The following is a 27,896-nucleotide window of genomic DNA, read 5'->3' on the forward strand; positions in this document are numbered from 1 at the left end:
AGTGCCACCTAAGTATCTTAAAAGCATGTCATAGTAATTTTCTTAGGAGAATAATAGTGTTTAACATTTAAAATGCTAGGCTCAAAAAAAAGAAAATAAAGTGCTATACTCTTTATGTTACTGCATTTAACCCTCATAATAGGATTTAGAGGCAGGTTGGCCCTGAGTTGTATGACTTGCTTACCCACAGTTTTGTGACTAGAACGTCATTGACTTCAGAGTTAGTCAGTGGCAGAGATCTTTCTCAAACCTAGTCTACTCTGGCTCTGAGTCCTATGTTTACAGAACACCAGAAATCTTTATCTCCTGCAAAATGGAAATCTCCATAACAGGCTGTTTACAAAGGACTGAGATTCTAATGGTCTATAGAATTTAATCAAAATTTGTTTCCCCTGCTTTTTCTACAGCATAGTCTATACCAGAACCATCCCATAGAAGTAGAATGCAAGCCACACGTATAATCCAAAATATTCCAATAGCCCTTTTTTTAAGAAGTAAAAAAAAAAAGTGAAACTAATTTTTAAAATATGTCTATCTACTTTTTATCTTATGACCGCACCACTTGACATGCAGGATCTCAGTTCCCCCGACCAGGGTTGAGCCCCTGCCCCCTGCATTGGGAGCGCAGTCTTAACCACGCGACCACTGGGGAAGTCCCGTGAAATCAATTTTAATAACATTTATCACCCGGTATCAAGAGTATTATTTCAACCTGCGATCAATGTAAAACTTACGGGCGCGTTACGTATTTCGTTACTGGGTCTTGGAAAGCTCGTGTGTGTGCTGTGGCCGCTGCTGCTCTTGCTGTGGATGAGCCACACGAGCCAGCTCCCCCCTCAGACCCTGCAGGCGCATGCTGTGAGCGTGTGACCGTTTTCACTTCTGTCTCAGAGACCCGGCTCTTCTGTAGGAGGCCGTAGGCAGGCATCGGTAGTGAAAAGAACACCCTTCCCCTCACACGTGTGCTTTGTTCCGACACTCTCCTCCTCTCTGGTCTTTGTGCTGGAGTTCCAACAGGAATGGCAGTTGTACTAAAGCAGTTTGCAGCTGCCCAGTTCTTATCTGACTGACTGCGCTTGGAATCAGAGTCCTGTAGTTAAAATGTTCAAGACAAAAGTTCCTGATGCTTTCTCCTCCCTTATCAGTTAAAATTCGAAGTGGACTTCTGTTTCACCCTTACACACGGGATGTGTGATGGAGTTACCTACTGCGCGTTGTTCTTGAGCCTGAACCTGTTCAGCTTCTTCACCCAACTCAACTCTACCCCTCTTTCCCCGTTTTAAACAGGCTGCTGCCAGCCTTCTTTGGGCAGCGTCTCTTTTGTTAATATTTATTTGTTTATTTGGCTGCACCAGGCGTTAGTCGCAGCATGCGGGATCTAGTTTCCTGACCAGGGATTGAACCCAGGGCCCCCCACTTGGAGCCTTAGCCGCTGGCCCAGCAGGGGCGTCCCTGGGTAGCGTCTCGTTTCAGTCTCCGGTGTGCGGAGCTGGCTCTCCTGTGCTGCCAGCACCAGGGCTGCTGCCGCTTCCCCTGGTGTTTCCATCTGAGAGTTAGGCAGGAGCCTGGTACCGTGTAGCCAGATACGGCTTTCAGGTTTCTCTGTGATCTAGGAAGACAAAGGGTCATGTCATCAAAGCAGGCAGTAAAAATGTTTATTGTGTCCACTGTGTGTAGAATGCCATATAGAGTGCAGGTTGGATAGACAAGACCTGTTCATGAGTCAGTGATTCATGAGACAGGTGACTTAGGGCTTGAGTGAGGGCTGGCTTTGCACGGGGTGGATTTGCATCCCAGCTGGTTGGCCTCACCAGGCAGAGCACCTGAGCCAGGTGACGGAATCTGCTTCTTCACCTGCAAACTGAAATGACTCCTGCCTCCTCCTAGTGTTCACGTGAGGCTCCAGTGACAAGGCATTATGCCAGGCACTGAGCACAGTTCCTGGTTTACAGGGGACTCTGATGTTGTCACCAGTGGGTGGAGTATACCAAGGTCTAGCGTGGGTGGTAGATACGGTGGGTGTGGCTGGCTGAGGAGGGCTCGCTGGAGGGAGTAGGTCAATGCTGAAGGCAAAAGGAGTGGCGAAAACAAACTTATTCAATTGGCTTCAGAAAGAAAGATTGCAGTCCCTTTAGAGTTGCAGTGCCTGCATGATTTAATGACACCTCTGTCCTCAGCCTAAGTGAACATGGGAAACTTGACCAAATAGAGCAGTTTAATTAAGCTATATATTAAATCTATAGCCCATACAGTACTCCACAGTCTATGTCACAAGAGCACAGAGCCCACGTTTAGAAATTAGTCCAACTATTGGGGAAAGTTTATTTCACGGTTTAAGAGAAAGAAACTTAAACAGGAAAAAAGTAGTGACTGCAAACCATAGTAGTAAAATGAAGATTATTTTTTTGACTCACAAAAAATTATTTTTGAACATTTTCTTAATTGTGTTTTGAAACTAGAATCTTTTATTAGGGGGTCATCTTTGCTGCTTTACAGCTGAACTCTTTTTTTTATACCCAACCTGCTACATTCAATGTAATTTCCCTTTGTTGTTTAGTCACTAAGTCGTGTCCAGCTGTCTTTGTGACCCTGTGGACTGTAGCCTGCCAGGCTCCTTTGTCCTTGGGACTTCCTGGGCAAGAACACTGGAGTGGGTTGCCATTTCCTTCTCCAGGGGATCTCCCCCACCCAGGGGTCGAACCCACGTCTCCTACGTTGACAGGCGAGAAAACAGAGAAGCCTGTAATTTCCCTAGTGAAGGCCAATTAGGAGGAGGGACAGTTTGAATTAGTGAAAAATATACATTACAAGCTTTAGGGGTCGAGGCGTGGGCAACAACTTTATTGAGATACACCATATGATTTACAGACTATTTTTTATTGAGATATAACTGACATATAACATTATATTAGTTTCAGCTATACAACATAATGATTAAATATTTGTATATACTGCTAAATGATCACAATAAATCTAGCTAACATACACCGCCATACATTGTTACACATTTCTTCACTCTGTTAACCACTTTCAAATATATAATTCAGTATTATTATCTATATCAGTATACTGTACGGTACTTCTCCATGACTTATTTATAACTGGAAGCTTGTACCTTTTGACCACCTTTCACCCTCCCCTCCACCGCCTCTGGTGGCCACCAATCTCTTGTCTGTATTTATGAATTCGATATTTGTTTGTTTTTAGATTCTGCATGTAATGAAAGCATATGGTGTATCTGTGTTTCTCTGTCTGACCTACTTCACTCACCATAAAGCCCTCAAGGTTCATCTGTGCTGCCACAGAGAGCAAGGTTTCCCTCTGTTTGAAGGCTGAATAATATTCCACTGTATAATAATACCGTGTCTTCTTTAACCCTTCATCTGTCAGTGGCCACTTGGGCTGTTTCCATGTCTTGGCTCTTGTGAATTGTGCTGCAGTGACCACAGGGTTGTATGTGTCTTTTGGAGTCAGTATTTTTGTTTCCTTCGGGTAAAGACCCAGAAGTGGAATTGCGGAGAAGGCAATGGCACCCCACTCCAGCACTCTTGCCTAGAAAATCCATGGACGGAGAAACCTGGTGGGCTGCAGTCCATGGGGTCGCTAAGAGTCAGACACGACTGAGCGACTTCACTTTCACTTTTCACTTTCATGCACTGGAGAACGAAATGGCAACCCACTCCAGTCTTCTTGCCTGGAGAATCCCAGGGATGGGGGAGCCTGGTGGGCTGCCGTCTATGGGGTCGCACAGAGTCGGACACGACTGAAGCGACGTAGCAGCAGCAGCAGCAGCAGCATGGTAGTTCTAGACATCCCTGGCGGCTCAGATGGTAAAAAACCACCTGCAATGCAGGAGACCCAGAGTTGATCTCTGTGTCAGGAAAATCCCCTCTGGGAGGAATATCTACCCACTCCAGTATTCTTGTCTGGAGAATCCCACAGACAGAGGAGCCTGGTGGGCTACAGTCCATAGGGTTGAAAAGAATCAGACATGACTGAGCGACTAAGCACGTGGTAGTTCTATTTTTAATTTTTTAAGGAACCTCCGTACCGTTTTCCATAGTAGCTACACCAGTTTACATTCCCACTAACTGTTTTAAAAATAAGATTAGGTGGGACTTCCTTGTGGTCCAGTGATTAAGACTCCGTACTTCCACTGCAGGGGGCCCAGGTTTGATCCCTGGTTGGGGAACCAAGATCCTGCATGTCGTGTGGTACCGCCAAAAAAATTTTTTTTTAATTTAAAAAATAAGAGAAAGTAAGGGAACTAACATTTAATGAGACTTGTATATTGTGCATAAGTCACTTCATCCTCATAACAGCTTTACAAAAGATCGTCATCAGCTCTGTTTTACAGGTAAGGAGACTAAAGCTGAGGGAGGTTAGTGAGATCATTCGGATAATGAACAGTCCCGCGCTGAGCCTGCTCTCAGTTTCCTGAGCCTGGTACCTGTGTGCTGGCAGAAGGGATGGTGGTAGAGGAAGTTTATTAGAGTTTGCTTCTAGTGGTTTCTATCTTCTCAGAGTAGTAGGAACCAAGATCATCCACGAGCAGAGAGAGAGGGCGAGGGAGGGCGTGTGGAGAGTTGGAAGAGAAAGGGCAAGGGGTGGAACGGCATCCAGAGAAGAGGCCAGGAGAAGACTGAGGGAATACGGTGCCTGCCGATGCGTGGGACCCAAGGGGGCCCCTTGGCAGCGCGGCTGTGTTGCTCTCGGGCCCGTCCAGCTGCCCAGTGCAGATGCAGGCTCGGACGAGACAGATTTATCCAGACTTATTGTGATCTTGCCAAGTGAGTGCAAAGGAGTGACAGAGGGACACCGGAATTGAGGGTGAGGGACTTCCCTGGCAGCCCAGCAGCTAAGACTCTGTGCTTCCCTGCAAGGGTGCACGGGCGCCATCCATGATCAGAGAACTTAAGATCCTGCACTCGGTGTGTCTAAAAAAAATACTAAAAAGTTGAGGTTGAAAGTGAGGGAGGGATTCTAACTGTCTCTTGAGCTGTGCAGGGGTTAATCCTCTTACTGTTTCTGGCCAGCCCTCCCCATCTGCAGGGTCTCTGCGTCCTCCAGTTCAGCACCAGCAGATTCTCTAAAACTGCAGTGCTTGCGTGCATGCTAAGTCACTTCAGTCATGTCTGACTCTTTGTACCCCCATGGACTGTAGCCCACCAGGCTTCTCTGTCCATGGGATTCTCCAGGCAAGAATACTGGAGTGGAGATGCCCTCCTCCAGGGGATCTTCCCCACCCAGGATCGAACCCATGTCTCTTAGGTCTCCTGCATTGGAAGGTGGGTTCTCTACCACTGAGCCACCTAGGGAGCCCAATACTGTAGTACTTACTGTTGAAAAATATCCATGTGTAAATGGGCCTGCACAGTTCAAACCTGAGTTGTTCAAGGGTCAACTGTGTCATGACTGATGATAGAATTTAAGTTGGGCCCAGAAGGAAGGATAGACGTTATAAGATGGAAGGACAGAGGAGAGACGGTAAGAGCAACAGATTGTAGGTCCTGAGGAGACTGAGGGACTCCAGCCATGGTGGTGGAGGAAAGTAAGCTGGCGGGAAGGAGGCGCAGTCCCGCAGTGGGTTGTGTGTGGTTGTGGTTATTAGTAACAGCAGAGACCAGACCAGGCCCCGGGGAGGGAGTGGTCAAGGTGAGGTGCTCAGAGAACTCAGAGGCCAGGGTGTCAGAAGGGTATCTGAAAGGCCAGAGAAGACAGATTACGTTATCCGTAGGAAACATGTATTAGCTAACTGAGCACAGAGTTGAGCTAAATATTAAACAGAGTAAGGTGACTGCTCTCTGGAAGCCTGTGTTTAACTAGGGGACAGAGGACTGTTGCGTTGTGTATGCTTTCCACAACACATGGAAACAAAACTGAGCGAGTGACATGAATTCCTCATCAGTTCAGTTCAGTCGCTCAGCTGTGTCTGATTCTTTGCGACTCAAGGACTGCAGCATGCCCGGCTTCCCTGTCCCTCACCAACTCCTGGAGCTTGCTCAAACTCATGTCCATCAAGTTGATGATGCCATCCAACCCTCTCATCCCCTGTTGTCCCCTTAGGAAGTCACATTCATCTGTGAGTAAAAATAATCATTAGTCCGTAATATGTACACACTCTTCACACTTGTGGTTCCATCCCAGTTCTGCTCTCAGGAACTGTGACATAAGACGCACTCTTGAGCACTTACATGCCCGGCCATAAATACAATCAGGAGAGAAGGGAACAGAACAGTCATGTGACTCCTCAGCTAACAGCAGCTGCTGACCCTCCGCTTGGCTGCCCAGGTGGAGACAGGTGGAAGCCCCCCTCCCGGCCACAGTGGGCCCTGGGCAGCAGTGGGCCCTGGGCTGCAGTGGGCTCTGGGCTGTCACAGGGCTACTTGCCCCATTTGAATAGTCTGCTCACCAGGAGGCAATTGTGTTTGTTCTCAGACTGTTTAGGCCAGTGTACTTGTTATTATAATGATGTACATTCATGAAAGTGTCACATATATGAATGAAATATGAATGGGGAAAAAGAACTATTTGTCTATGCTCTGAGCTAAATGTTTTCAAAAGATTCAGGAAAAACAAATTGCTCTACGTATTTTTTCTGTCTTAAGAGATGGGGAAAGGCAGCTGTAAATCTAAAATATTCTGTCCTGATTTATTAGTTTACTAGTTCTTGCCCTTTAAAGAATGGAAACTATAAGTGGTAGATGCATTTGGTTGTAATTTTCTAAGGAACGCCAGTCAGCTAAGCTATTGAAAACAAACAAACAAACCCAGAACGCCATCAGAAGTTAGTGAATTAATGTACATGTATTTGCATTAAAATGTTTTATGTATATATGTAACATCTTTAGTGATTTCCTCCTTTAACTCAGTTTTACTGACGTAGTAACTGCCACTTTTTTTTCTCATTTCATTTTGCATGTAAGTTGTTATCACTCCATTTCAACACAATAATGTCCCCTTCACCCTTAGAAAGTGTTAGTCACTCAGTCATGTCTGACTGTTTGTGACCCCATGGACTGTAGTCCACCAGGCTCCTCTATCCATGGAATTCTCCAACCAGGAATACTGGAGTGGGTAGCCTGTCCCTTCTCCAGGGGATCTTCCTGACCCAGGAATTGAACCTGGGTCTCCTGCATTGCAGGCGGATTCTTTACTGTCTGAGCCACCAGGGAAGCGTGTCTCCCTTACGTCAGTTATAAGTAAAGCTACTGCTTACATGCATCTTTTATGGCACACTATCTTATACATGGAGAATATTATTGAGATATAAACTATTGTGGGCTTGGATGACTGTTTCCTACATGAGGTCTGAACTGCCCCCTTTTCATGTTTCAGCCATGGCCATTGGGCACCCGGCAGCAGCCTGCCTGAGGCCGGGAGACGTGCATGCCAGCAGCAGGGCCACGCTGTGATGCCCGTGGCTGCAACCGAGGCAATAGTTGGGAAAAAAGAGGCAGAGTACAACTGATGAGTCTCCTTCAATAGCTTTCTAGTGTCCTGAGTTACTCCAAGAGTCTGTTCAGAGAGAACCATGCCCAGATGGGTGTTCCTGTACTTTCTAACTGGTTAGAGTTTAAAAGGGTAAAAAAGGATGACACTATATTACTTCACTTGGGTAAACAATAAAAATCTGTGTGTAGGCTAGTTACTTTGCTTTATTGCTCCATCTTTGTTTTGAGTCACTCAGTCGTGTCTGACTCTTTGTGACCCCATGGCCTGCAGCACGCCAGGCTTTCCTGTCCTTCACCATCTCCTGTAGCTTGCTCAAACTCACATCCATTGAATCGGTGATGCGATCCAACTATCTCATTCTCTGTCATCCCCTTCTCCTCCTGCCTTCAATCTTTCCCAGCATTCAGGTCTTTTCTAATGAGTCAGCTCTTCATATCAGCTGGTCAAAGTATTGAAGCTTTAGAGTCAGCATTAGTCCATCTAATTAGCTCTCAAAAGAACTTCAGTGGAGTGCAGCAATAAAGAAGACATATTCTAGAGATGAGTATAATTGGATTTGACTTTTGACACTGGACCACTTGATAGCTGTGTAACTTTGGAAACATGTAAACTTGCTAAGTCTTAGTGTCTTCATTTTTAAAATGAGGATAATGATAGTACCCATGTCAAAGGGTGTTCGTGAGGATTCTGTGAGACGATCCATTTGAAAGTTTAGCACAGGGGCTTTCCTGGTGGTCTAATGGTGAGGAATCTGCCCGCCAATGCAGGGAACCCAGATTCTATCCCCCGTCCAGGAATATCCCACATGCCGTGGAGCAGCTGAGCCTGTGCTCCACAACTCCTGAGCCAGTGCCCTAGCACCCACAAGCTGCACCTGCTGAAGCCCATGTGTCTAGAGCCTGGCTTTGCAACAAGAGAAGCCGCCACAGTGAGAAGCCCGCACAACGCAAGGAAGAGTAGCCCCTGCTCACTGCAGCTGAAGAAAGCCTGTGCAGCAACAAAGACCCAGGGCAGCCAAAAATAAATCAATCAAAAAAATAACAAAGTTTAGCACAGTACCAGGTACATAGTAGGCATTCAACATGTTGGATGTTGTTATATATGTACCATGCTCCCTAATAGTATATTGTTAATAGGCCTATAACAAAGGTGCCCTACAGATTTTTTTTTTTTAATTTAAGTTAAGTGATTATTTCTATAGAGTGTGAAAGTTGTTCAGTCATGTCTGACTTGTTGCGACCCCATGGACTATACAGTCCGTGGAATTCTCCAGGCCAGAATACTGGAGTGAGTAGCCTTTCCCTTCTCCATGGGATCTTCCCAACCCAGGGATTGAACCCACATTGCAGGTGGATTCTTTACCAGCTGAGCCACAAGGGAAGTCCTGTGGCTGCTTGTCAGAAGTGTGCGTGGTTCCCATCTTTCTGTGGGGAAATCGTACGTGACGCTTACTATGACTCGTTACAGCTCAGTGTTGTCCTCGCTGAGCACTGCCTGTGGTTTTGTGATTGTATAGAGTGGGTGACATTGCCTACGTCAGCCTTTCTCCTCAGAAACGCCTGTGTCTTTACTGTTGGACTACTTTTCATTTAATAAAGCTTTGTAGTACTGTTGACAGAAAGGAGGAGGATATTTTAAAAGGTTCCTTTCTTTAAGGAGCACTGGTGAGAAAGGACCAAAAGGCTTTTATCTCCAGCTCCTTGGTCGGGAACACTGTGGTGATCAGGTGGTGGTAGAAAGCCTTCACTCATGTACAGATGTCGCCATAGTAGACACTGAGATCGTCACAGCCTGACTCTTAGCCCCGCGGGAGCCCCTGAGACCTTCAGAAGATGAGGGTCAATCACTTTGAGCTCAATTAGCTCCAAAAACTACTTCTTGACGTTGTTATCTTCCAGTTGAGAGGGCTTCATCCCTGATCTGGATTTGCTCAGTCTGCCTTTTATGTAAAACAGAATATATTCGTTGTGCCAAAGGTGGTAAATGGAGGGATTAGGGAGTTGGCAGGAGGCTAAAACAGGAAGAAAACCACCAAATTCAAGACAATGGCTGAAAATGATCTAACAAAAATATCTGTAGAGGAGGTCACATTCCTAGAAAAGAAGTGACATGGTTGCTGAGAAGAGAATGATTTCAGGCTGGAGACGTTTCCTGAGAGGCAGCAGTGGACGACTAAATGAAGCGGGTCCTGTAGGCTTGACTGGAAGATGGCAGACAGGGATGGTAGTTGAACAAACACATACCGACCACAACTACGTACCTGGTGCTAAAGGTAGAAAAACAAGCAAGATTTAGTCCAAGATCTCAGTACCTAATAGGATAGACAAGAATTATCTGCTACTGATAACACAGTATGCTCTGTATTTTACTAATAGCATGTCCCAAGTCCTTTGGGCAAGCAGAGAACGGAATGGTTAATTATGCACCAGTAGAAGGGTTCATAGGAAGGTTAAAGCAGAAAAGTGGTAGTCATCAGGAAGAACAGGGCCTGCTCAGAACTGGTGTGAACAACACTGAGGAAGGCTGGGTGCACATGTTATATTGGGTATTCGAAGGTTGTATGGGACAGGAGCGGGCAGTGAGATATGGTGAAGATAAGTGTGCATAAAACATAGCCCCTGTTTGGTTACAAGAAAGGATACTGTAGCTGTTGTTCAGTTCAGGTTTGGAGAGGAGAACACTGCAAATTTAAGAGATCTGTGGCGGCTTTTCTGCTCTCGTGGTGTGGGCTGCTGGCTGAGCAGCGACTGGGAATAGAGAGAAGGGGTGATGTGAGGGGTTGATGCTGCAAGGGTTTGACACCATTTGGAGGGGAGTGGTGAGGAAGAGAAATGGGATGAAAGGATCCCATTTTTTAGCTCAAGTGTCTGGGTGGATATTATTACCAAAACCCAATTTTGGATTACAGAGAGGAAACAAGAATTTGAGGCAGAGAGGGGAGAAAGAGAATGTGCTGTTTCTGAGTCTGAAAGTTTTGAGGGACATCCGAATAGAGATATCTAGGAAGCAGCTGGAAATATGGATCAAAAATTAAAGTGTGTGTATGTATATGTGTATTTAAGAGTCATCAGCATGTAGAGACATGGAAATAGTCAGCCTTCAGAGAGAGCATTTAGAGCCAAGAGATGGCCCAGGACTGTGTCTTAGAGAACAGCCACCATGTTCAGTTTGGGGAGAAAATGTTCTCATTGTGTGTGCATATGTTCTGAAGTCAGTACAAAACAAACAAACGTATTCTAGTATACTTCCAAATCTTGTAAATCAATGCACTTACTCATGCATTTTGGGGATTACATCTAACATGGTCATAATGAATTTACATAGATGCCAAAGAGGGGGAAGTCAGTAAACGGTCATGGTTTCATTTTGTATTCTTTGTTCCACTTCTCTAGTAACGAAGATAATAGAGTTGACCATATTAGTGATGTGTGATTTTTTAAAATAGCCTTCTATGCCCTAAAAAGTTCTGCTTTAAAGCCTTGATTTAAAAGAAGTCTTGATAAATGTAAAGAAACTTAAGTCATATCAAGCATCTTTTCCGACCATAATGCTATAAGATTAGAAATCAACTACAAGAAAAAGCTACAAAAAACAAACATGGAGTCTAAACAATATGCTGCTAAACAACCAATGGATCATTGAAGAAGTCAGAGAAAAGTAATAAGAACCCAGAGATAAGTGAAAATGAAAGCAGCGATCCAAAACCTACAGAATATAACAAAAGCTGCTTTAAGGGAGAAATGCATAGTGATGCAAGCTTATAGGAAACAGAAAGTCTCAGATAGCAACCTTATGCCTAGAGAAAGCAGAACAAACAAAACCCAAAGTTAGTAGAAGGAAATAAATCATAAGGATCAGAGAGGAAATAAATGAAAGTGAAAGTCGATCAGTCGTGTCCGACTCTGTGACCTTATGGGCTATACAGTCCACGGAATTTTCTAAGTCAGAATATTGGAGTGGGTAGCCTTTCCCTTCTCCAGGGGATCTTCCTAACCCAGGGATCAAACCCAGGTCTCCTGTATTGCAGGGGGATTCTTTACCGGCTGAGCCACACAGGAAGCCCAATAAATGAAATAGAGGCTAAAAAAACAATAGAAAAGATGAATGAAAGCTGGTTCTTTGAAAAGATAAACAAAATTGATAAACCTTTTGCCAGACTCACCAAGAAAAAAAGGAAGTGAGTTCAAACCAATAAAATCAGAAGTGACAAAGGAGAAGGTACAACTGATGCCACAGAAATAAGAAGATCATAAGAGACTAGTGTGAGCAACTGTATGCCAATGAAGTGGGCAACCTGCAAGAAATGGACCAATTCTTAGAAAGGTGCAATCTCCCAAGACTGAACCGGAAAGAAACAGAAAATATAAACAAATCAATTACCAGTACTAAAAACTGAATCAGTAAAAACTCCCAACAAACAAAAGGGTGGGACCAGGTAACTTTATAGGTGAATTCTAACGAACATTTAGAGAAGAGTTAACACCTATCCTGAAACTATTTCAGAAACTGCAGAGGAAGGAACACTTCTGAACTCATTCTGTGTGTCCGCCACCATCACCCTGATACCGAAACCAGACAAAGATATCACACGCAAAACCTTACAGTTTTTGTGTCAATTATCACTGATGAACATGGATGCAAAAATCCTCAACAAAATACTAGCAGACCGACTCCAGCAATATATTAAAAGGTTCAGACACCGTGATCAAGTGGGATTTATCCCAAGGATGCAAAGATTTTTTCAGTATCTGCAGATATCATATCTACCACATTCACCAACTGAAGAATAAAAATCACATGAGTGTCTCATATATAGAAAAAGCTTTTGATAAAATTCAGCATCAATTTATGGGTAAAAAAAAAAAAAACTTCTGAAAGTAGGCATACAAAAAAAGTTGAAAAATGAAGCAAATTCCCTAGCAGTCCAGTGGTTAGGACTCTGCAGTTCCATTTCAAGGGGCACAGGTTTGATCCCTGATCAAGAAATGTGGGATCCACCCCCCACATGCCACAGCACAACCAAAAAAAGGGGGGGTTGTTGAAAGTGGGCATAAAGAGACCATACCTCAGCATAATAAAGGCCATATATGACAACTCCCCCACCTAACATTATAGTCAACAGTGAAAGGCTGAAAGCATGTCCTCGAAGATCAGGAAGAAGACAAGAATGCCCAGTCTTGCCATTTTTATTCAACATAGTTTTGGAAGTCCTAGCCACAGAAATCAAAGAAGAAAAATAAAAGGAATTCAAATAGGAAAATAAGTAAATCTGTCATTGTTTGCAGATGACATGATGCTATAGATAGAAAAGCCTAAAGATGCTACTAGAAAACTACTAGAGCTCATCAATGAATTCAGTAAAGTTGCTGGATACAAAGTTAATATACAGACATAGGTTGCATTTCTATACTCTAACAACAGAGTATCAGAAAGAGAAATTAAGAAAATAGTACCACTAACCATTGCATTAAAAAGAATAAAAGACCCAGGAATAAACCTACCTAAGGAGGGAAAAGACCTGTATTCTGAAAACTGTAAGATGCTGATGAAAGAAATCACACAGCAAAAATGGAAAGATATACCATGTTCTTGGATTGGAAGAATCAGTATCGTTAAAATGAGTATACTACCCAAGGCAATCTATAGATGCGGTGAAATTCCTGTCAAATTACCAGTGGCATTTTTCACAGAACTTGGACAAAAAAAATTAAATTTGTATAGAGACACAGAAGACCCAGAATAACCAAGACAATCTTGTGAAAGAAGAATGAAGTTGGAGGAATCGTACACCCTTACTTCAGACTATACTACAAATTTACAGTAATCAAAACAGTAGGGCACAAAAACATCAATGGAATGGGGTAGAAAGCCCAGAAATAAACCCACACACTTATGGTCAATTAATCTATGACCAAGGAGGCAAGAATATATAATGGAGGAAAGACAGTCTCTTCAGGAAATGGTGCTGGGAAAACTAGACAGCTTCATGTAAAAGAACGAAATCAGAATGTTTTCTAACACCATATACAAAAATAACTCAAAATGGGTTAAAGAACTAAATTTAAGACTGAAAACCATAAAAGTCCCAGAGGAGAACATAGGCAGAACACACTTGGACATAAAGTATTGTTTTGGAACCATCTTCTGGAGTAATGGAAAATAAAAATGAACAAATGGGACCTAATTAAACTTTTAAAAGCTTCTGCACAGCAAAGGAAACCATAAACAAAATGAAAAGACAACCTATAGACTGGAGAAAATATTTGCAAAGGATGCTACCGACAGGGAACTAATTTCTAAAATACACAAACAGCTCATATAGCTTAATATCAAAAAAAAACCCAATAAAAAAATAGCTGTAAGACCTAAGCAGACATTTCTCTAAAGACTTACAGATGGCCAACAGGTATATGGAGAGATGTTCATATTGCTAATCATTAGAGAAATGCAAATCAAAACAACAAGGTATCACCTCACTCCAGTCAGGATGGACATCATTAAAGAGTCTACAAATAATACCTGCTGGAGAGGGTGTGGAGAAAAGAGAACTCTCTTAACACTGTTGCTGAGAAGGTAAATTGTTATAGCCAGTATGGAGAACAGTATTGCAGTTCCTTAAAAAAGCTAACCATATGATCCTGCAGTCCCACTCCTGGGCATATATCTGAAGAAAACTATAAATAGAAAAGATACATTCACCCTAATATTCACTGTAGCATTATTGACAATAGCCAAAACATGGAAGCAACCCAAGTGCCCTTCAACAGATGAGTGGATAAAGATGTGATGTATATATCTATAATGCTTATGTATGTATATACATATACATATACGTACACACAATGGAATACTGCTCAACCATAAAAAGAATGAAATAATGCTATTTTCAGCAATATGGATGGACCTAGGCATTATCATACTCAATGAAGTCAGAGAAAGACGTATCATCTGATCTCACTTATATGCAGAATCTTAAGAAAAATGATCCAGATGAACCTATATGCAGAACAGAAACAGACTCACAGGTGAAGAAAACAAACTTTTGGTTCCCAGAGGCGAAAGCTGGGAGGGAGAGGATAAATTCGGAACTGGGGTTTAACATGTAAGTATGTAAAATAGATAAACAACAAGGACCTGCTGTATAGCACAGGGAACTAAATTCAGCATTCTGTAATAAACTATAAAAAAAAAGAATATGTAATATGTATACCTGAATCCCTTTGCTGTACACTCGAAACTAACGCAACATTATAAATTAACTATACTTCAGTTTTTAAAAATTCTGCTTTAAACTTGTCTTCACGTGTCATTGTGCTAGGTTTTTGGATTTTACCGACTGAATGAAATCTGATCGCTTCAAGGAAACTAGTCATTTTAATCATCGTGTTAAGTTTTTCTCTTTAAAAATGATCATGCTATTACGTTATGTCACTTTAACTGTTCTTTCCTTCCTTAGGAGCTGATGCAACAGAATGGGATTGGTTATGTGTTAAATGCCAGCAACACCTGCCCCAAGCCTGACTTTATCCCCGAATCTCATTTCCTGCGAGTGCCTGTGAATGATAGCTTTTGTGAGAAAATTTTGCCGTGGTTGGACAAATCAGTGGATTTTATTGGTAAGTAGCTCAAGTCATATTACAAATCCTTTGGGTTATAGTCTCATGTATGAGTATACCCCTTCCTCCCCCTTTCTCTCATTAGAGAAAAGGAACCTACTTCCCAGATTTTTCGAAAGTCTGAAAACAAGCATGATGGTGCTTATCTCATTCAGGGGCCAGGTGATGTGTGTGCGCCGTGTGTCCCTGAGGGACTGGCCTTGTGACAGCTTAGCTAACTCGAACATTCCCAGGGTTAAGCCTGATGGGATCTGGGATTACAGATTTGCGAGCGTTTGAAAATGGGTTAAACTTTTTTGGGATTAAACTTGCCACCCACTTCATCAGATCCTATAAAAGACTTTTGGAAACTCTGGTGGCATTCCTTAACGTGTTTCTGCCTTGCTGCTGTGCTTTCCCCAGAGAACAGCCAAGTCCTGTGGAAACTAATCCCATTACATTTAAAGTTTTTATGTCACAAGATTCCTAAGCCTCCATCTGTGTGCCAGCAATTTCAAGTATTAATAGTATTGGGTCTAATGAAATTCCAACACACACACTCACATTCGTGTGATCGTTCCTTGGCGATGACTGTGACAGGGTCTGGTCTGGATGGTACTTTGTTCTGCTCACTGGGCCCGTCAGCCCTGGAGCCTCCCCACCTCCCAGCTTCTGGCACTGCTATGACATTTTTGGTGCCTTGAAATCTGGTCTGCTGGTAGGAAATCAGTGACGTTTACTCGAAATGTGGTTTTGGTGGAAAATGGCTAAAGCAATGAGATGGGTTCCTTGCTCCTGGGCAGCACAACGAGGTGTGACTCTTGATGTCCATGTGAGGAGTTTTCCTTGGTTTTCCCCCCAGTCATGAGCTGGAGCACCCTCATCCATAATTAAATATACTCTTGAATTGGTTACTGAAAGTTTTTTTTTTTTAAAGAACTGATTCCTTGTAAACAATGTAACTGTGTAAATGAAGCCCCTCACTCTATCCTTTCATCTGTGAGAGGAATTTTCTAAACAGTGCTTTTGGAACTTTGGGTAATTCTGAAGCAGATCCCCCTTTTGTCAAGACTTCAGATTGCCAAGACTTCTTCTCTTTAATAGGCATGCATCCTGTGAAACACCAGAAGGTAAATGGCTTAGATAATTTGCATGAAAATCATCACAAACAAAACTCCCATAATTAATTTTCCCCACCATTCTACTTCTAGGAAGTATTCAGAGTATCATTCAGTGTTTGCCTCTTTGAAAGATGACGATTATAGTTAATGTTCCCATTAAGCGTCACATTGATCCGGAGATAATTGGCTCTGATTTCAGCTAAAAGTACGGTTTCAGAGTCTAAATTCAGAAGAAAACCTGATTCTGTTAAGTCATGACAGTGTCTAAGCTTTAGGAGGGTAGGTAACAAAGAGAGGACTTTGCTTCCAGCTTACTTTTCTTCGACTTCATGAGAGCTATTGGCCACTTTTAATTCATACAAAAGGAACTTTACTATGTTCCAAGTTGGTGAGATACATACCCAAATATATATTGTAATTGTATATCTGAAGATATTTTTACTTACCAGTAGTTCACTTGCTTGGCCCTATTTACTGTTAGGCTCACCACCCTTTTCCCGCCCAGACCCAGACCATCCAGTGCAATACCTCCAGCCCACTGTGGAATTCAGCCTGTGTTCACTAGAGGTGTTCATCTCCTCCAGGCCATTTAAAGCCTTGGTTAGTCATGGCAGAGAATATAAAGATGTACCCTCATACGAGGACTTACTAACTTACAGGCTCGTACTTTTTATTATTCAGATTAAATTTCAGTTAAGTTCCTGGGTTTGTTGGAAGGGCTCAGGTTTGAGTGTTGCCTTTGCTTTTAGGAGAGGGAGGCAGAGGTGAGCACAATTGGCTGTCTGTGCTTGGGACCCTGACCAGGCCCCCAGCCCACCTGGCTGTTGGTACAGACTCCTGCCCCATTTCACCCACAGCAAACTCAGGGCTTTTGTAAGCAATACAGGGAGGTAATTAAGAGGATATACTTTGGAGCCAGACTGTATTTGAATCCTGCCTCCCTTGGTTATCAGTTAAGTAATTCTGGGTGAGTTACTGAAAATTCTCTGTTCCTTAGTCTGCTGATCTGATGACTGAAGACAATGTATTTATCTTATAAGGTATATTGTACCTTATAAGGATAGTGTATGGATTAAAATAGATAATACATATAAACACTTTGCACGGTGCCCGACTTGTAACTGGGTCTTAAATAGTAGCTGAACTAAAAAATTATCTGAGAAGCCTTTTTTTTCTCTTAGAGGTGTCCTCTGTCACCTCAGTTATTACTTCCTCCATTTTCACCTTTGTAACTTCTCCCCTTCATCCATTTCATTTGCTATCTTTTTTTAAATTAATTCATTTTTCAATTGGATAATTCCTTTACAGAATTGTGTAGGTTTCTGCCAGATAACAACATGAATCAGACATAGGTATATATATAGGTCCCCTCCCTCTTGAACTTCCCCCACCTCCTCTTTTTTAACCTAGAATTGATAAAAGAAAAAAATAGGCAAAATTGAAATATATCTTTTTCTTATCCTTGGATTGTTGTAGTGGCAACCTGCTTTTAATTTCCAGTTTTCCCCATCCATGCCTTCTTATTGCCCCTATTCAGCACCTGCAGAGGCTACTTAAGTGTCTCGGGTCCTTTGCCCGAGTTTCCTAGACTCTCCAGCGGCTGCTCCCCACCTCTGAACCTCCTTTCCAGTCCCTTCCCACCCAACACGCACCAGGCAGGCCTCTTTTCTGAGCAGTGGTCCAGCCCCACTGTGGCTCTTTGTTGAATGTTTCCCTTCTCTCCTCCAGGTCTGTGGGCATTCCTTCCTTTGCCTTAAGAGACTCAGCTTAGCACGCAGTTCTGACAAGAAATGTATTCTAATGAGCTCCACTTCAGTATAATCACTTTTTAATTAGATTTTTAAAATACACCATCCAAACAGTTGTAACTGTAAAAGCAGTATAAGTACCACACAGAAAATTTGAAAAACAGAGAAAAGGAAGCCTATACCCTCAACATCCTAACGCATCTGTTATCATCATAGCTTTATTTCCTTCTGGCCTTTTTCAATGTTTTTATAAAGATTACTTTTTAAAATATGTATCGGCCAGCCAGCCTGTGTACACAGGGTGTATACTGTGTGCTCAGTGTTCAGGACTTTGAGAGAGTGTTAGAAGCAAAACCCTTCTCGGCCCTTCGAGTCTAGTTCTGAGATAATTATTAAAAATCAGAGAATACTGTCAACATTAAAAAAATATTAAAAATGTTTCAAGCCAGCCTATTTCCGGTAAGAATTTGAAGCAGCTTACAGGAAGAGGTTGGGATCAGAAGGTAACACACATTCACCCCTATTACCATTAAAATGGGATGGAAGATCAAGAACCAAGTAATACGTGGCTAGCAAAGGTATAGTAAAATCCAAACCATAGTTCCTTATTGAAATTGAGTGATAACATTGGCTTTGAGCTTCTCAGTAGCCAAAGTGAAAAAGGAAGTACTAAGAGCAGTCTAGGTTAAATACTGCCTGGGAAAGAGGAGGAAGAGAGCTGTGGAGGCCCAGGAAGTCGTGGACTTTGTGGACATGAGTTTATATACCATTATGTTGTCTAGCGTGTCCTTATTTCTTTGTTTCAGTGTTGTCTTGTATCCCTTTGTTATTGTTTTATTGTGTTTGATCTCGCTATTTAAAGGGGAGCTGCTTGATTGTTCCTGTACTACCTCAAAGCCCTTCAGTGTTCTGTACATAACAAATAATGCATCATGTACGTTAGCTGTTTGTAATATGTATAACAGAGGTAGTGAGACTGGAGTTGCCTTGTATTACTCCACTGCCAGAGCAGAGTCTCTGGGATACCTGTTAATTACAAGAATATTAACATAAGGCTTGATAAACTTTTGAAAATCAGTGAAAACAGGAATGAAAAGAGAAATTGATGGCAGCAGGTAAGCACACAGGAAAACTGTTCAGAACTGAGGCAGTCATAGTACCGACTGAAACGGTGGCTGCTTCCAGGCTCTGGGGTAACTTCATCCTTACCCACGAGAAAGCTTTTAAAGCTCATCTACAGTGAGAGGTGGCAGGACTGTGTGATTGAATTTACTTGGTTCTTGGTTCTAACAGAGTCCTACCATGTTATGGGCAATTAGCATGACGCAGTGTGACAGTATGATCTCAGGGAAGAGGTCAGAGTTCCCTTGGTCCTCATTAAAGTGACCTACTAAACCTGATTCATGGTGCACACATGGTTTCTCCCTTGAGTTCAGCAAATAAAGTTCAGGAGCCACTTTATGTCGTAGCAAAGTCTCCTGGAGAAAAATGGGGAAACCATTTTTCTGTGAGGAAGATGGGTTCTGAGCTGGTGTTTGAAGATCTTGATGTGGCATCTTTTTACATTGTGATGTAGTCTCACTGTGACTAGGTCTCTCCCCTCCCCACCACCCTGCTTTTTACACAGTAATGTGTATCACATATGTTTAAAATGAAAAAGTGCTTTTAAAATTTAATCTCATGTTTAAATCATTATGTCATACACCTAAAATACAACGTTATATGTCAGTTGATTCCTCAAAACTGGAAGAACATCTCTTATGTAATTAGCAAAAAGCTGAAGGGTCAGACATGGGTAAACAAAATATTAGCGAAAATCTTAGGATTTTGGATGTTATTTTCTTTTATACTATTCTGTATTTCTGAAGTTTTCTATGCCAAGCAAGTAGAATCATGTGATCACAGTGTATGATTTATACTCAGAGTAATTAAAGTAATACATAATGTAAAAAGTGCAGTGAAATGTATTGAATGAGAGGCAACCTGGATTAGGGACAAATTGCTTATTAACACATGTGGGGACTTTCTCTGTTCTCTATGAAAATGGTGGGGAAATCGTGTTCCCCTACCTCCTTAAAAGAGTATTGAAAGGAAAAATAGATAAGTATCAAGAAGAGGGGCTTTACTTTGCATCGGCAGGTGAAGGACATTGTGTGAGTAAATGGAAACACCGTTTCACTGCTGAACAAAGTTGTTAGTGAACTTTTCTGAATTTGACTCCTACAGAGAAAGCAAAAGCCTCCAATGGATGTGTCCTCGTGCACTGCTTGGCGGGGATCTCCCGTTCCGCCACCATTGCCATCGCCTACATTATGAAGAGGATGGATATGTCCTTGGATGAAGCTTACAGGTGAGGGCAGGAACACGCCCTATGTGAGTGGCTTCTCCTTTGACCTGAATCATGAGCTATGAGAGTGGGTGACCAGGATTATTTTAGTTAACACTCTACAGGTGACTTGATTTTTAAATGTTTAAAGATTGGAGAAAAATGTATTTTTATAATTTAGCACTAATTCTGCCCTCCCATGTGTGAAGTGCATCCTCAGCTGCTTTATTAAGTTTGAAAAAAGTGAAAGATGCTCAGTCATGCCCAACTCTTTGCGACCTCATGGACTCTAGGCCGCCAGGGTCCTCTGCCTATGGGGTTCTCCAGGCAAGAATACTGGAGTGGGTTGCCATTCCCTTCTCCAGAGGATCTTCATGACCCAGGGATCGAACGTAGGTCTCCTGCACTGCAGGCAGATTCTTTACCATCTGAGCCACCTGGGAAGCCCTGAGTTTTTTAAGAACCAGCAAATCTAGAGATCTTTCCCTAGTTGGAGAAATATCATTTGTTCTAATTTACACATGAGAAAAAATGCTCCAAGAGAATACTCATTATAGAATTCCTACTGTGCTTCAGACTCTCTCGCTTTCACTGAGGATAAAGTCCAGTATATTTAAGTATCAAACCAAACAACTGTCAAACTCCATTCACAATCTAGACTTGCCCAGTTTTGTTTAATATGTATTGAAGTATAGTTGATTTACAGTGTTGGTAATTTCTGCTGTGTGGCAAAGTGATTCAGCTATGCAGGCACATATTCTTTTTTATTTTCTTTTCCATTATGGTTTATCACAGGATGTTGAATATAGTAGGACCTTGTTGTTCAGCCAGCCTCTATGTAATAGTTGGCACCCGCTAATCCCAAGCTCCCAATCGCTCCCTCCCCGACTCCCCTCCCCCTTGGCAGTCACGGGTTTGTTCTTATGTCTGTTTCGTAGATATGTTCGTGTTTTAGATCCCACGCAGAAGCGATACATATGGTATTTCCCTTTCTCTTTCTGACTGCACTTGCTATGATAATCTTGAGGGCCACCCATGTTGCTGCTTCTGGCATTATTTCATTCTTTTTCATGGCTGAGTAATATTTGTGTGTGTGCACACATCTTCTCTATCCATTCATCTGTTGGTGAACATTTAGGTTTCCGTCCTGACTGCTGTGAATAGTGCTGCTATGAACATTGATGTGAATGTATTTTTTGAAATTATACTTTTGTCTGAGTATATGCCCAAGAGTGGGATGCTGGATCATATGGCAACTCAATTGTTAGTTTTTTGAGGAACTTCTATACTGTTTTCCATAGTGGCTGCACCAATTTACCTTCCCATCAACAGTGTAAGAAGGTTCCCTTTTCTCCATAACCTCTCCAACATGTATTATTTGTAGACTTTTCAGTGATGGTCATTCTGATTTGTGGGAGGTGATATCTCACTGTAGTTTTGATTTGCATGTCTCTAATTAGTGATGACAGACATCTTTTTCATGTCCCTGTTGGCCGTCTGTATGTCGTCTTTGGTGAAATATTTATTTAGGTCTTCCGCCCATTTTTTGATTGGGTTGTTTGTATATTTTAGAAATTAAGCCCTTGTCAGTCACATCATTTGCAAATATTTTCTCTCATTCCTTGGCTGTCTTTTTGTTTTATGGTTTCCTTTGCTGTGCAAAAGCTCCTAAGATTGATTGGTCCCATTTGTTTATTTTGGTTTTTATTTCTATTACCTTGGGAGACAGTCTTAAGAAAACATCAGTACAATTTATGTCAGAGAATGTTTTGCCTATGTTTTCTGTTAGTTATATGGTGTCATGTCTTATATTTAAGTCTTAAAGCCATTTTGAGTTTATTTTTTTATGTATGATGTGAGGGTGTATTCTAACCTCATTGATTTACATGTGGCTGTCCAGACTTGCCCAGATTTTGCAGTGTATACTTCTGACTGGGTTGTCCCCAATCTCATTCTCCAGACAGAAGGCAGCCAATGACAGCAGCACCAAGGACTGGGGTTCTGTTGAAGGATGTTTGAAGCAGAGCCCTCTGTGTATCTTGTTGGATAGAGGTGGATTATCTCCATGTGATAATGGATCAATAAATATATGCACACAGAACCAGACCTGTTGTAACAATAGGATTTTTTCCTCAGCTTGGAAAATTTGGAACAAAGAAATGAGCTACTCGAATAGCTTCTCACTGGAGGAAGAAAGTGGGGAGGCAGGTCCTCCCCTCGGGCTTAGCCCTCTAAGGTCCTCCTGAACGCCACACAAACCAGCAGGAAAGGCACCCTCATATCCTCATGGGGGTCTTAGCATGAAGACCCTGTATTTACACTTGTCACAGTTGAGTCAGTTATTTCTGGCTTTGTTAATTTGCTTTAGGTTACATATTTCTAAGGAGTTTATTTTTGAGTTTTCTCTTTCCTTCCTTATTCAACTTCTTAGGGTAGTTTCACTCCTGCATCTTCTGAGGCATGTCCGTGAGAATCAGGGGCCACTAAAGAACGTATCTACCACTTCTGAGTCTGTTTCTGCCACGAAATGGAAAAGCTGTTTACTACTAGTTTTGATCCCTTGGTGACTCTTTTAACTCTTTTAAGGTGGTTACAGGAATGAATCCAGATGTTAGACCTGGTTTTGAATCCCAGCCCCATACTTTAATAACTGTGTGACTGGGGCAGTTCACATAAGGACTGTGTGTACCTCTGTGATGGTAGGTAGTTTTGAGGGCTAATTGAGCTAATACTGTTGTTAGTGCATTAACATGCTTAGCAGAAGTCCACTGTGTGACTCGTTATTCTGTCCCATTAAATACAAAGAGCAGGGAACTGGAAAGTGTGTGCTTTGATGCTCTGGCCGTCTGATAGCCTCTCTCTTTTGGTCATTAATTAAAAATGTGAAATGTCTCGAAGTCACTGTGGGGACTGTGACATTGGAAAGTTGAAGGTGGCATGGCTGTACTTCTGATGGGAACACCAGTGCAGGGGCGGGGTGGGGGTGAGGGTGTCCCAGGTGGTGAGGAGAGAATCATCTGTTACCAGCTGCACTGGAAACACTGCGCATGCTGAAGTCGCTCAGTCGTGTCTGACTCTTTGTGACCCCGTGGACTATAGCCCACCAGGCTCCTCCTTCCACGGGGATTCTCCAGGCAAGAATACTGGAGTGGGTTGCCATACCCTCCTCCAGGGGATTGTCCCAACCCAGGGATCGAACCCAGGTCTCCTGCATTGCAGGCGGATTCTTTACCAGCTGAACTAACCAGGGAAGCCCACTGGAAGCCTTAAGTCCTTGAAAACAGGGAGGATGAACCTAGAACTTTTGGGGCTGGGCTCCCTGCTTTCTAACATCCTCAGGGTCGTCTGTAAAGCTCCCCAAGGCAGAGGCCCTCACCTGCCCCACCCACTCCCTGAACTTCTAAACCAGCCATCTTCCAAAGGTCTTGGGAGGACCTCTCTGATAATTCCGTCTCACCTCTTCACTTACTCTAGCTTAATCACTTTAACAGGTCAGCTGTCAGATTCAAGCCTTTTTGGTTTTTCCCTCTCCTCACAGATTTGTGAAAGAAAAAAGACCTACTATATCTCCCAACTTCAATTTCCTGGGCCAGCTCCTGGACTACGAGAAGAGGATTAAGAGCCAGACCGGGGCCGCTGGGCCCAAGAGCAAACTGAAGCTGCTGCCCCTGGAGAAGCCAAGCGAGCCAGTCGCTGGGCCCGGCCCCGTGGAGGGTGCACAGGGGAGCCAGCTGCTCCCAGGGCCGCCCCCGGGCCACCCGGCTCCTGCTCCCTCCGAGGGGGCGGGACCCCGGCCTGCGCCCCCCAGCACAGCCCCCGACGACGGCCCCCTGGTCCAGGCGCTCAACGGGCTCCACCTGCCCCCAGACAGGCTGGAGGACAGCGGCCGCCTGAAGCGCTCCTTCTCGCTGGACATCAAGTCGGTGTCCCCGACGCCCGGCGGGCTCGCATCCCCCGAGGCCGCCCTGGAGCTCTACAAGCCCGCTGCCTCCAGCCTGGAAGGCGCGGGCAAGCCCTGCCAGTTCTCTCCGGTGCAGGAGGTGTCGGAGCAGACGCCGGAGGCCAGCCCGGACCGGGAGGAGGCCCCGCCGCCCCGGCCCTCTGACGGCAGCGGCCAGGGTGCGCGGCCCCGGCCAGGGAGGCCCCTGTGGTCGCCCCTGCACCGCAGCGGGAGCGTGGAGGACCGCGGGCAGCCCCGCTTCCTCTTCGGCCTCTCGGCCAGCCAGCAGCACCTGGCCACGTCGGCCACGGGGCTGGGCCTGGAAGGCTGGCACTCGGACCTCCTGGCCCCCCAGACCTCCGCGCCGGCCCTGACCAAGAGCTGGTATTTCGCACCAGAGCCCCCACACTTCTACTCGGCCTCGGCCGTCTACGGGGGCCGCGCGGGCCACCCTGCCTTCAGCTGCAGCCAGCTGCCCACGTGCGGCGGGGACCCTGGGCACTCGGTGCGCCGGCGCCACAAGCCTGGCGACAGGGCCGACTCCCGGCGCAGCTGGCACGAGGAGAGCCCCTTCGAGAAGCAATTCAAGCGTCGAAGCTGCCAGATGGAGTTCGGTGAGAGCATCAGGTCCGAGAACCGGTCGCGGGAGGAACTGGGCAAGGTGGGCAGCCAGTCAAGCTTTTCAGGCAGCATGGAAATCATCGAGGTCTCCTGAGCAGGAGGACACTTGTGACTCCCGTGGACAGGGCTTGTCTTGTTCACGAAAACTAATTCCCTGTAAATCTGAAATATATATATGTACATATATATTTTTGGAAAATGGAGCTATGGTGTAAAAACAACACATGGATCCACACCATTCTTTTTTTTTTTTTAACATCTGCAGTTGAGAGAGCAGCTAATACTTCTCTCAACACAAATGGAAGGGCCCAGGCCAGCTTTCCGCCAGACACGTCACACAGTTCTATGCAATGGATTGCACATCCTCCCCTTCTTACTAGATTGAGTTCTACTTGGAGTTGGAGGACGGAAGCCCCCACCGTTCTCTTGTTGTGCTACAAAGAGATCTCAGATCCTAGTCCTGTCTGGTCCCTTCCGAAGTGCACCTTAGCGCTGAGACTGAGCCAGCCTGTGGGTCGGGCGGGGAGACCCCGTTAGGAACAAAACCTAATGGTAAATCAACAAGGAACCATCACGTCCAAAGCTGAGGCACAGATCCAAGCGCACCCGCCAGCCGCTGAGCTGGCCAGCGTCATTCTGCTGACCGACCATTAGGCGGCCTTGCCAAGACCTACTTTAGAGCAACCCCAGTACCTCAGACAGAAAGTCGGGGCTTTCACCACTACCAGGCCTGGTGGCCCGGTTTCTAGGCATTGTGAACAGGTAGGTAGCTAGTCACACCTTTCGACCAGTTTAGACGATCTCTGCAGGCATTTCCAGTTAGGCCTGGATGGAAGTGGTCCAGCTCCTCTTCTCAGCTTTGTGAAGAAGGAAGACAAAGCTATCTGAGATCAACTGAACAGCCAGGAATCTGGCAGCATGGTGATTTAAGCTAATGTTGGGAGGCTAAATGAGTCTACCTCCCTCTTTCTAAATCAAAAGAACTGTTCAAGGTGGGCTTGTTAATCCTGGGAAGTAAAGGTTAACCTGGTTTCAAGCCAGATGTGAATTTATTTGGTAGCAGAGAAGCACCCCCTTCAAGGTCTCAGCCAAACTAGGTATTTTCTATTTTGGTTTCACTGCACAGAGGTATTTTGTGAAAATGGAACAATAAAGTGGAATTTTATTGCAAACAACAAGAGGCAGAAAATTGTGGAAGGACAAGATCAAACTACTGAGGAGCAGCTGCTACTGCTAAGTTGGCTATTATTTTCTCAGTGGTTTTTTTCCCCCCCTTAGCATGTGACGAAGGTGGTATTTTCTACGATTTCCTTAGGCTTTCATACCGCTAGGGCTGAGAGGCTTTCGTAAGCCAGGAATGCTCAGAACTAAACGGTATAGAAAGGTGAGGAGGAGGCGGACAAATTTTGTTTCATCGCAAGCAGAGTGGAAAGACACACCCACACTATTCTCAAACTACCCGCAGCATTTTTTAGTAGAAGGGACACCAAAATGGAGCGGGACCAAGTGGTCTCAGTCCATACCTACAATCACTGTATGGAATCAACCCTGGCAGCTGAAACTAGGTGATTAGAACAAGTAAACAAGTGATAGTACTTACCTGCGTTTAAACTTCCTGGCTTGAGTTTCGTCAGCTACAGTCTGGTCCTGTTTTGAAGCCTTAATTCACGTCAGCAGCTTTTTTTTTTTTTTTAAGGGTGGTGGGTGGGTGTTCGTGTTGTTCTTTACTGTAAGTGTAGCTAGTTGCTGACTCATATCTCAGGTTTTTCTACGTGTGAGAAATGGACAGTCCTTTGAGTCGGATGTGACTTCATGTTTCTTATGGTGACTGCTAAAACCAGCATAGAATGACATGATTCAAAACTGACTTGATCGTGACAATTCTGAGCTTCATAGAACATAACTGGTTATGCACAAATAATGGGTTGTGATATGGGTGTAAAATGAAGTGAGTAAACTGTAGGGAGTGCATTGTTGCCATACTGGAAAGGTTCTGTTAAGTTTAGCTTTTCTCTATACATGCAAATTCTGGGTGTAATCAGACCCAACTGTCAAGGTTTCACACATTGATTTTTGATGAGTTACGTACACACGCACCAACCACGTAACAGCTCCCAGCTTCCAGAGTCTGGTCACAACTGTGGAACATTTTTGAGAAGTGAAAGCAATGGCTCCAGTGCTGTCTGTTTCAGGAGGGCTGTGGGATTTGGTTTTAATGAGATCTTTGGGCTGAACAGGCCTTCCAACCTTCGGGATTTCTCTTGGCCATGGTCCCCTTCCTTCCTGTGACCAGTGTGGTCCTATGCTACAGCTGTTAGTTCTTGGTCACTAATGTCAGATAATCAGCCCTCAGAATGGAGACTTCCCAGCTGAGGAGACAGCCTCTCAGGTCAGCCCTGGAGCCACATGGGTGGCCATGGGCCCCGAGTAGCTGGTTCTCTGCACCGTGAATCGGAGAGGGAGTGCTGGAGCCTACCAGATGATACAGAATGGTTATATTAAACAGCAGAACTAGACTTCGATGTGAGAAATGCTGGAAAATGGTTTAGGACATTTGTAAAGTTGGGTGGGAAGACTGTATAAATGTTTAATATGAATATAGTGTTCTTTTGGAGTAAGGCAAGCTGTTGAATGGTTACAATTGTGCATTTCTCATTCTGATGTGTCATGAATGTTAATATGATGAAATAAAATCAAAACTGGTACCTGTTTATACATAAACATGAGAAGGGACCTCTCTCTGCAGCATGTTCAAGGGGTTAGGGAGGCCGTGGTGGGGCCTGGCCTGCAGAGGGTTCAGCTCAAGGCGAAATGCTGAGTCTTCAGCCTGTGTCACAGGCTCCACCTTGCACGGGGAACACGCATCAGAGCTAACAGTCTACTGCCGTCATCTTCATCCTCTTATGGGTACCTCAGATGCACACTATGGCACAGAAACCTCAAAGGTAAACATTTGCTGACTGGCTGAATCCAGAATGGTGCAGGGTAGGAAGAAAAAAGACAGACATTCATGGTCCATTTTGTACAGTTTTAGAATTCTTGTAGGAAAAACCGAGGGAAAGTAGTTATTTCAAGATCTGTTCTCCATCC

General features: G+C 44.0%; 1 protein-coding gene across 2 annotated transcripts in view; it reads left to right on the top strand.

Annotated features, from left to right (window-relative positions):
• DUSP16 (dual specificity phosphatase 16) overlaps positions 1–27,527 on the top strand; it is a 90,838-nt gene extending 63,311 nt beyond the window's left edge. For both annotated transcript variants that reach the window (XM_069585664.1, XM_069585665.1), the window contains exons 6-8: positions 14,912–15,071; positions 20,146–20,269; positions 23,784–27,527. In XM_069585664.1, coding sequence (XP_069441765.1) covers positions 14,912–15,071; positions 20,146–20,269; positions 23,784–24,900 — 1,401 coding nt within the window. In that variant the 3' untranslated portion in view covers positions 24,901–27,527. The remainder of the gene's footprint in view (positions 1–14,911; positions 15,072–20,145; positions 20,270–23,783) is intronic.
• Positions 27,528–27,896: the final 369 nt, after the last annotated feature.

Source organism: Ovis canadensis, chromosome 3 (genome assembly GCF_042477335.2).
Source record: "Ovis canadensis isolate MfBH-ARS-UI-01 breed Bighorn chromosome 3, ARS-UI_OviCan_v2, whole genome shotgun sequence".
Classification (NCBI taxonomy): domain Eukaryota; kingdom Metazoa; phylum Chordata; class Mammalia; order Artiodactyla; family Bovidae; genus Ovis; species Ovis canadensis.